Source organism: Helianthus annuus, chromosome 17 (genome assembly GCF_002127325.2).
Source record: "Helianthus annuus cultivar XRQ/B chromosome 17, HanXRQr2.0-SUNRISE, whole genome shotgun sequence".
Classification (NCBI taxonomy): domain Eukaryota; kingdom Viridiplantae; phylum Streptophyta; class Magnoliopsida; order Asterales; family Asteraceae; genus Helianthus; species Helianthus annuus.
In genome coordinates, this window is record NC_035449.2 from 52,836,096 (window position 1) to 52,847,124 (window position 11,029).

Sequence of the window (11,029 nt, forward strand, 5' to 3'; positions counted from 1 at the left end):
GTACAAACCCTGTATATATATATATAAAAAAATAATTACATCAATCTAAGCTCTAATGTTGATGTAAACCACATGCATCTCTAAGTTTCATATAAGGTTATAGTGGGTGTCTTTGACATCATTATATTGGCAACAATCTACAAATATTTAATACCATGAACATGTTTAGAAATTGACTGTCTTTAGTTGTCTTCAATTTTTAACATCAGTTAAGCCCAAACTAACAAATTAACATTTGTTGGTAGGATAAGCAAATGGTAAATTTGTTGATTAGGATGAGCAAATGGTACCGGGTACCGGTTCAGAACCGGTGCCAGTACCTAATTTCCCAACCCGAGTTGATTTTCGGTACCGACATTTACCGTTGGTAGGAAGAAAGAGAGAAGAAGAAGATGTGTAAAAACCACCAACGTCGGTCTTGTATTGATGTCGTAGTCTGGGATTTCAAAATGTGAGAGAGGACATAATCTCTTCAAAATACATGTTTGGGGAACTCGAAATTTGAGAAGCAAATATGAGTGTTTTGAAATTTGAATTTTCGATTTGGAGCCCATAATGTCCCGCTCATTTAATCCTCATTTCATATTTAAGCTTTAATGGGTTGTACAACAAGCATTAAAGGCTTGTGCATGTTGAAAAAGTGGCTTGCCCTTACAATATGCTTATTAATTTAGTATAGATATTTGGCTTCAAGTTAATTAGGTCATACCAAATAAACTCAGTTGCAACTCATGCGTACAAAAAAAAGTTCCTACCAAGGATTCCTAATCAGATTTCTTTTAATTTGAAAATACAACTTTTTTAAAATTAAAGAAAAAAAATGTCCTAACACACTGGAACAAAGGAATCAAAACCACCATCCCCCTAATCAAATCTGTTACTTTGGGGATTCTGCATCCAAACACCCAATGAACTGCATAAAATGAAAGTTCAGAATTAGTATGTTTGTGAGTCAACTCAACTCAACCCGATTCAATCCGAACCAATGTTTAACATGTTACCCGACCAGACCATAAGTCCAACTTATTTTACCCATATATCAACATTCTCACTTATTACCCAACCCGGCCAGCCGCCCCGGCCATAAGTCTCACTCGGTAACTATGATCTTACCTCATGCAAATTTAAAAGTGACATGTGCAGGTTGTGTTGAACTCATCAATTCATAATGTCTGCTGCTTGTTGCACTCCTAAAAACTTAAGTTCTATTAAAAAAATGATAAATATGGATCAAATCTCTTTAAAATAAGATAAAAATGAAAGGTAAATAAGTATTGTATTTTTCTAACATAAAAGTTAGAAAAGTTAGATGGAGTTTATGAAGTTTAAGTGGACTATCTATCTAGACTATATGTAATGTCAAGATAGTCAAATGTATAGTTTCAATGAGAAAAGTAGATATTGTACTTCAATGACAAAAGTAGATGTTGTACAGGAAGCATGCTTCTGACCATTGTTCCCTCTTTTCACCACTGTTCACCCTGTGCACATGACAACATCCTGAGGATAAGGAGCTGTCAGTTGGTTTCTTGTTCAAATATTAGTACAAAACCAACAAGCTATTGGTTTCTTGTTTAAAACCAACAAGATATTGCTTTCTTGTTTACCAACTAAAAATCTAGTCAAAATTTATTTTGACTGTTGAGGTCAAACCTCACCCACTTAAAATCTAAAATCTGAAATAATTATGGTTAATAGCTTTTTTTTTTTTTAATTTTGATAGTTTAATGGATTTTTTTATGAATGGCTTTAAACGAAGGTGATAGTGATACGGACAAATTTTAATGGAACTTGTTTAGGTGGTATTTTTGTGCTATATAAACTTCCGCCTACATTATTACCAGCAAACACTTTTTCTAATATGATGATTGAGTAGCTTACAAAAACAATATTATTACTAAAAATATCTAACTACTTTAATAGAACAAATAAACTATGTGAGAGTCTGAACTCATTTCCGATCAACTTTTAGCTAAACATTTTTTAACTGACTAAATTATAAGTAGATGGGACAAAGTTGCCACCTCCAACAACAATGCATCCAAGTAAATAGATATTATACTAATTGGAAATATATACCTTTTCAGCCGAAAGAGCATCAGTGCAGACGTTACAGTGCAGACGTTACTGATGAGTTGAGAGTTCACCTAAAATAAAATTAAAAAAATGGTCACTATAACTAATATATATTATGAAAACTTTAAACTAATCATAAAAGGACTTGAATCCACAAAGAACTTGAGCAATTGCCAGTAGTCTAAAACCAGCACTCCATTTTTAATATTGATGATCTTTTTACAGTTACAAATTTACATTCCATTTTTAATACTGTTTGAAAGCACAAAGAACTTAATGACAATAACTCCCTAATTTTTTTTCTTTTTAAAATGACTTATTCAGTTATTTGATCACGATCACGAACCCATTTTATCTAAAAGCATTTTGACCCGTTAGCCGCCCATTTTGCCAGGCTTAGTTCCAACCCAAACTGATTTACCCAGCCCATCCACTTTGCAACCTCAATAGAAAACAGACAATATAAAGATATAAACTACTCACAAGATGGTGACCAACTTTTGCTTGGGTGGGTCCCTAATTCTTCATTCTGCATGTGTTCTAGTATTCATAAAACAATTCCAAATATGATGAATAAAACCGTGGTGACGACCCATATTTGTGGAGTAAATGGCCGCAAGAAAACCCAAGCACTCGACTCTTGTTTCTTTGTAGGGACCACTAAAACTCAACCTGATTCTATATAAGGCTGTGTGAAGTCAACAACCTTGGTACGGTTAGTGATGATTAAAATATCACCAACAGCAACATCAAAGACCTGCATAAATTGAACATATATCATATCTGAGACATATCATAAAATACAAATATCGTATTATACTCTACTTACGTTGTGAGCAACTTTATTTACAAGCTCGGTGTAGCTCAGGTTCTTCTGACCATCCTCAAACACGACAAACTCATAAGGAATCAACGTTAGTGCAGCAAGAAAAACATCTGAATACACTGCAACATACCCTGCATGTTTATTAAATATTTAATTACGAATGTGCACCATAAGTAACTTCTTAACTGTGAGTCACTAAGCTACACATTATTATACAACTGCTGAATACACATTCAAATTAACAAAATAACATAAAACCTTAATATAAGTAGAGACATTATATCAGATCTAAACAAAAAACATTTTACTCAAAATAAAAAGGCAAAAAGAAGTTAACCTGTGTAAACATTGAAAAAAGTTGACTGAAACCTGTGTAAAATTTGAAAAAAGTTGACTGAATTTTGTGTCTCCGGCATCATAGTTGTAGAAATCATACAATATATGTGTAAAAATAAGCTGGTGTAGAACCTGTAGACAGATCAAAGATATGGTTAATTACCAGTAAAACAGCACCGAGATAGCTACCAAATATGAACCAACACCACCAAAACATTGAAGAACAATCATTGATACGACATGTTTGGTCTGCTCAAGAGAAGGCTCAGTTTTAGTTGCATTAATTAATTACATATTGTATAATAATATGAATGAATGTAAATGAAAACATACTCACAGAATGCATATGAGGACATGTAAACCCCTAATGTCTACCGCATCTTCATTCAAATTTACAACAGCCAGCTACTACCGGATTTGTAAACCACCACCACAAAAACCATCAGATTTGCTTTATATCTTACATATTTGTCAAGTGTATTTCATTTAGCATACTGGGCTATTCATTTTACAGTATTTCAAGTTCAACAATATTGCAAGTTTAACACCAACCCAGCAAATTAAACAAACAAACTTCCACTTTTAGAATCAATAACCTAGGGTTCCGTTTCATTCATGATGGATTGGATAAAAACAAACAAATAGATCCAAAATGAAACTTCAAACTCGTAGCTAAAGGACTTCACATGAAAACCCAAATTAGGGCACATAATTAACTGAGTTGTGAAGATTCAGGTGACCTAGATGATACGTAGACAACAGGGAACCGCCAGCCGATTCCTGTATGCTTCCTTCGCCGGTGAGCTTGCAATCGGATTCTCCTTACAAACAAAACCATAATTCAGTAACCGATTACATCAAACAAAAAGCCCTAATTATGAAACAGAAATTACGTTTTCTCTATAAATCTCACAGAACATTAAAATAATCACAAAACCAACATAGATCTAAAAGTATTATCACAGATCTAAAAGAATTATCACAGATTCACAGATCTAAAAGTATTATCACAGATCTAAAAGTATTAAAACAGATCTAAAAGTATTATCAGAGATCTGACAAAGCCCTAATGCAAGAAATTAAAATTGGTCCATTCACAGATCTGACAAAGCCCTAATTATCAAACAAAAAGCCCTAATGTTGATCCATTCACAGAACATTAAAATAATCACAAAACCAACACAGATCTAAAAGTATTATCACAGATCTAAAAGTATTATCACGGATTCACAGATCTAAAAATATTATCACAGATCTAAAAGTATTAAAACAGATGTAAAAGTATTATCACAGATCTGACAAAGATTAAAAAAAACGTACAAAATAGGGTTAAAAACATGACCTGTTCCATGGATGAAAGGGGAGAAGACGGTGACGGCAAAGACAGGTTCCATGGATGAGCGGTGGAGGTGCGGTGGAGGTGCTTCAGTTATGCGGTGGAGGTGCTTCAGTTATGCGGTGGAGGATCTAGGGTTTAGAGAGTGAAAGAATTGTGGAGCGGCGGATGAAATTGTGGTTTAGATCTGTGATAATAAGAATATATTGGATCCATGAAACAAAAACCGGGTCAAGTTGATCCGCTAAGATCCGCGTGGTATCATATGGTGTTGAAAACAAGTTTTCAACACTTGTGCTTAAGAGGTTTGTACAATGGGCTTTAAAGAGTTGTAAAGTGGCAAAAGACCATTCTATCCTTCCTATATGCTTTATAAAGTAGTATATATATATATATATATATATATATATATTAACGCCTCCATTATCATTTATATTATATAATTGATCAAATTAAAATTATAGCTTATTAGATTAGTTGGTAATTGTTTGATGGACATAATTACCCTTATTAACTAATCAAGATTTCCCCTTGGGTGTATATAAGGAAAGATAACAAGAGAGATAAAGGTTAGACAATTACATTAACATCATAATTCCCGAAATTCATCCCTATCTGTAATACTCTACCCCATTATTACCGAATATCTTTCATATTCAGACGATTTGCTCCCATATTTTTTATTTTTTTATATAAAAGGAATAACTAACGAGCCTCGGTTAACTGATAACCCAGAGAACCAACAAAACAGATTAATACACTTTAATTTATAGTTTAGAGATATTAAAGTTTTAAACTCAAAAACTTTGTCGTGCGTGATCATGCTTCATCCTTCCCATGAACATCTCCAAAGAGATAGCGGTTTAATAATGTTCGGTTCTTCGCATGCTTGGTCGTCCGTCCAGTTCCCGCCTTTGTAAAAGCCTAACATAAACACTAAAAACAATTAGTGTTTGATTTACATGGTCAAACACGATTAAAACAATGAAGAAAAAAGAAAATTTATTTAGGTTTATTCGTCTACAATTCAATTCACATCCAATTCAGTCCAGACCCAATTTATTCTTTAAAGGTTTATTCCTCTACACTTTTAAGCTACAATCCACTACTCGGGCCCATATTCTTTGAGTTTTTCGCTCTAACTATTCGGTTTGGGTTTATTACTTAACCGACCCGTTAGGAGGCATTATGCACTTAGTTCATTCCTCCTACTTTCTTATCAATGTTCTCATTGTTTCTACCAATCACAATTCAAATTATGGTTGGTTACTTTAGACAAAACCTTAACTTTTCATTAATATCTTCTGGTATGGTGCTTTACCCACATCAACATGTTATAAGACTTAAAGCCTTTTAGTTCAAGTCTCCCATTTTTGGTTACCAGAAGGATCAACTCAACCTAAGGATTCATTATCAAATCTACACTTGGAGGTAGTTTACCTAAAACCCGTTATCCGAGGGCGTCTTAGTCAAATTTAAGTTCTTTTTCCATACCAGGGAACGTTTAAATGTTAGATGAAAACTAGCGGCACTTTTAACTCGTTTTCCTATTAAACTTAATTAAAGCACTTATCAAGACAAAGTATGTCCCATGTATTAAGCTTACATGTGAGTATAACACTTAACAAGACAAAGAATTAAATGTCGAGTGCAAATGTGATATCATCACCATTTGACCCATATGAACTGTTTGTCCTTTTAACCATTCTTGGTTTGCCCTTTTGGCATCTAAACTAACCCATATATTGTTTATCACCAAAATGTGGTGTAACACAATTTAACGCATTTGACCCGTCATGGCCTACGCTATAGGGTCTCTCTCTCTCTATCTCTCTGTTTCTCTCTCTCTCTCTCTCTCTCTCTCTCTCTCTCTCTCTCTCTCTCTAATTCTTGGTTTAATCATCAACATGTGATTTTCTTGTCATTTAAATTATTTGACCCGTTATGGCTTACGCCATAGGGTATCCTTTTCAAAATTCTTGGTTTAATCACCAACATGTGATTTTCTTGTCATTGTATTTATTTGACCCGTTACGGCTTACATCATAGGTTCTAATCTTTAACAAGTTATTGTTATCACCAAAAGGTGTTTCAATACTATTTTTACTCATTTAACCCGTTATGTTTATACCATAGGGTCTCATCTTATCGCATTATCGTTTATTACCAAAATATAATCTTGTCATAACTTTACCCATTTGACCTATTTCATGGGTTACACCATGGGGTCTTGTCTTAACAAAATCATCTGATTCTTTGTTAACCTTGTTTTAACGAATTATATCCCAGTAGATAAGAAGTGGTTATATTTAGGAGGTGTACGCTTTACTTACATTTCGTTCATTCAAGCTTCCTCGCATCTTTGACCTGTTTGACTCATTCATTTCCAAGCTTCTACCTAGCATGTCAAGTGTCAAACTATCACATAATATCTACAAGATGATTAGATTAGCCATCAATTATCATGACCATCACACCTTGTGGACTTTTATACCTCATTTATCTTCCCATTCTATTTTAACTTCGTTTGACTTTTTAAAAGTCAAACTACCAATTGACATGTATAAATACACTAACAATTTGATAAAACTCACCTAGGCATTTTATCAAACACTTAGCAGGCACTACTTTTAATCGTAACTCAATGTGTCTAAATTCTAGCAAATTACCATGTATTCACTAGGATTCACACTTCATATTATTAAAGTACATTCAAACATTAAAATTTCATATCATAAGACTAGTATATACAAATTAACCTAAGGAGGCTAATTTCTTAAAATCATGAAAAAACCCACTTCATCTCTTATGGGGGTTTTAACTTAGAGCAACCATACATATAATTTCTACACATACAACAACCATATTGGTTCTAAACTGGTTTCATACATCCAATTTCATCATACCATCAAAACCCACTTACACTAAAAACTCATCATATGAAAATTTATCACCTACCTTAGTTTTGCAAGGGGTAGATGGTTTAGAATCTTCAAACAAGCAAGGGAATTGCACAATTTTACCATTATTTTAGCTAGATTTCTTGAGTTTTTATGACAAAGAGGATTTCTCTTTTCCCCCATCTTCGGTCGACAGACACACACACTATGTGTGTGTTTCATTTTTCTCATTCTTTTATATTTTCAACTTTCGAGAATGCGCCATGTATCCCCTCCATTTTTTATTATATATTTTCATGTCACAACTCTTTTTCTTTTAAATAAACAAGTATACTAACTAGGTTAAATATTCCTAGTTACATACTTCATGTCACTTATCAAATGAACATGATATTTCACTTTACCAAGTCGGGGACGTTACAACCCGACTTAGACTAAGTCCCGATAGCCCGGGCCCTTTATAACTTTATCGTGTAAAAACATTTATTAATCTTTTATTTAACATTAGGTTTATTTATTTAAATCTTAATTTTATCGGGTTAACTTTTACCACTAATCGTATTTTACCCGCTCATCCCCAGAAAATTTGGTTTAAATTACCAAATCTGTTTTTAGGATGTTACACTACCCCCTCTCTCTCAAAGCATGTTCTTCAAGAATACATAATTACCATCAAAATTGTATACCCTAAACGGGAAGTCGATCAAGCTAACGAGATGTTGTTTACTTGCCGCTCTGTTGCGATTACTGCACTCTCTGGTGTAACAAGTATTAATCTTTTTTCATGTTTTCCATACAGTTATTACAGAACTGATGAATATGAAAATGATTAAGAAAGAAAAATAATCCGACAAAGGTCGTAAAGATCTTAACTTTCATCTCCAAGTTTAACTCAGACGTAGCTCTTTTCTTTTTGGGAGTGAAGCAGTGTTAAACCAAAATACCCAACAAGCATTAGCTATCCCTGAAAGTAGGTGATCTAGCCGCACTTTCCAATGTGGCTACCTTGTTACGACTTCATTCCAGTCACTAGCCCCACCTTCAACATCCTCGTCCTTCTTGTTAAGGTAACGACTTTAGGTGTGGTCAACTCCCATTGTGTCGCAAGTAGTATGTACAACAATAGTAGACTACTGACAACAAAAACTAAACAGGTTGACTACTAAGAACTTTTTTAGTGCTTAACTCGCACTTGGTTAATTACAAAATTGACAAGTTAAATTGTGCAGAAAGTAAAGATGGCCGACAAGTGGGTTTGATTTAGGTCAATACTAACTCGGGGTTGATCCATTAATAATAGAGGCTAAGCCAACACGACTAGATATTTACACCAAGTCATAAACATAAATCATATTCGGTTTGTTTTTAGTCTCTGATTCAATCACTTGTTTATTTTCTCATTTTTATGAATGCTTATGTTTTTTCTATAAAAAGCCTCAAATACCATATTAACAATAGATTCAAATTATGCAATTCTTAAAATAAGGAAAACTAGTGGAATTCTCCTCGCGCGTCGCGCCGGGAATTCGACCGGTATCAGTTTAGTTCATTAGGGTATCGGTATGTTACCGGCACTCGTTATAGCAACTGAAAGATAAAACACCAAATTATTAGGTATTATATGCCCAAAAGTATACAGACATGAGTTTTTGTAACACCCCCAAAAACAGGTTTGGTAATTTAAACCCGGTTACTATTAAGAAACGGTAAGGTACAGTTAATGATAAAAGTTAATCTGTAAACGAAGATTAACCAGGGATAATTAACCTAGTTGATTATTGATATCGTTAGTAGTAAACGAAGAGTTGTAGTCTTATTTAATTAGAACGAAACATGAGGGACCAAAGTGGGATAACTTGAAAGTTGTTTTATTAAATGAAAATAACACACACACACACACACACTTCGTGTGTGTTCTGTACGTGATCAGGGGAAGGCTCTAGAGAGCCAAACCCTAGTTCATCATATATCATCTAATTGAAGAATGAATCGAGGCTCAAATTCAAGAAGGAACATGAATTAATGATCACCTAAGCTAGGGGATCATAAGGTATGTTGAATTTTGATGTTTAATGAAGTTGAGAAATCTTGATGAACATCACAAGTAGTGATTTAGGTATGAATCGTAGAGGTTATGGCCAAATTGGCAATGTATGCTTGCTTAAGAACGAACCCTAAGTGAAGATTTTGAGTAAATTGCTATAAATTGAGTGTTTTTGATGAATTACTACCTAGCTAAGTGAGTTTATGTTCAATCCACGAAAGGGTATGAAATTAATTGTGAATATGTGCAGTAGGTGATGTGTACATGTATATAGATTGTGTATGGTATATAATTTGCATGATGATTACTTGTACATCATGCTTAGAAAGCAGTATGCACACCAAGTGTTTGATGAAATGTCTAAAAGACAATAATAAGTGAAATTGTATGCAAGTAATGGGTAAACAGATATAGGTCATGTGAAGTTTATGTAGGGATGATGTTGAGTATGCTTTGTGCTTGTTTGAATGGAATAATGATGTTGAGTATGCTTTATGTAGGTCATATGTGAGATGTGAATTTGATATGGTTGTTCATACGTATAAGCCTATATGCTAATAAGAATGTGAATGTAACGACCTGAATGTATAGGAATCATGTCAAGATGGTTGAGAGTGTGGAAGGCTAACGGGCTAAGAAGACTCAAGTAAGCGAACGCAAATACGGACGCGCAAGGTAAGTGATTTCGATTCACTTCTTAGCATGTACATAGTATTTAATATATATATATATATATATATGTGTAGAAAATTATGCAAGAATCATGTAATGAATAAGAAGTATTGAGGTAAGTGTTATTTTAGTATATCACATGAGTTGTTGATAATGAAAGTAATCTAGTAGAATTAAACGGGTTGAATAATGTATAAAGGGAATTACAAGCCGTTTGCCTGTAAAGTAGCTTTTGATGTGACCCGAGGTGATAAACGGATGCGTAATTAAATTACGGGCGCGTAGGAAAAAGAATCGTGTAAAACGGATCAATAACGAATGAGTTATGACCGTTTTCGTGAAACTTGGGTTGGCTGGGAATTTTGCAGCAGCAATTAAGCAACTTGCTGTCAAAAAAGGGGCTAGGTGTAGCGTCTAGGCCCTAGGCGTAGCGTCTAGCCCCTCCTGATTCCGAGAATTGTTTAATTGTTGTTTGTTCGATGTCAGGCCTAAGAAACTTGAACTTGTATATTATGAAACAATCAAAACATAGGTTTATGATGGTTTTAAAAACGTATTTAATGTCGTGAATGATTTTTATGTCTCTAAACTTATTTTGAGCCGATTTTGTATATACATAATGTTATGAGCTACCGGATAGTGAAAGAATGAATTCTTACCTTCGTGTTATTGAAGGAAAATCATATGTTATGGAAGTAGTGATTTTTACAAGATCTATAGGTTTATGTAAATGAAAATGGTAAGCGCGAGAGCTAGAGTGTATGTGTGCAACTAAAAAAAATGTATACGTATATCTGTAGGGGTATAAGTTTGTATACACGTGGGAATTTAAGAAAGAA

General features: G+C 33.9%; 1 protein-coding gene across 11 annotated transcripts; it reads right to left on the bottom strand.

Annotated features, from left to right (window-relative positions):
* Positions 1-698: 698 nt before the first annotated feature.
* Positions 699-4,748, bottom strand: LOC110922285 (glutamate receptor 2.5). 11 transcript variants are annotated; one of them, XR_004887037.1, is made up of 9 exons: positions 3,835-4,748; positions 3,576-3,643; positions 3,240-3,370; positions 2,906-3,033; positions 2,560-2,833; positions 2,080-2,147; positions 1,408-1,481; positions 1,114-1,205; positions 699-913 (listed from the first exon to the last, which is right to left on the bottom strand). XR_004887037.1 is itself a non-coding variant. In XM_035987093.1 (6 exons), exons 1-4 carry the CDS (start codon positions 4,074-4,076, stop codon positions 2,744-2,746), a joined length of 447 nt encoding a protein of 148 aa, XP_035842986.1. In that variant the 5' UTR covers positions 4,077-4,746; the 3' UTR covers positions 1,320-1,472; positions 2,080-2,147; positions 2,560-2,743. The 11 variants fall into 11 exon arrangements, 3 of the variants coding, with proteins under 3 accessions (XP_035842986.1, XP_022022287.1, XP_022022289.1); XR_002583027.2 differs by having other exon boundaries at positions 3,576-3,646; XR_002583026.2 differs by lacking the exon at positions 3,576-3,643 and having other exon boundaries at positions 1,408-1,500; positions 3,979-4,747.
* Positions 4,749-11,029: the final 6,281 nt, after the last annotated feature.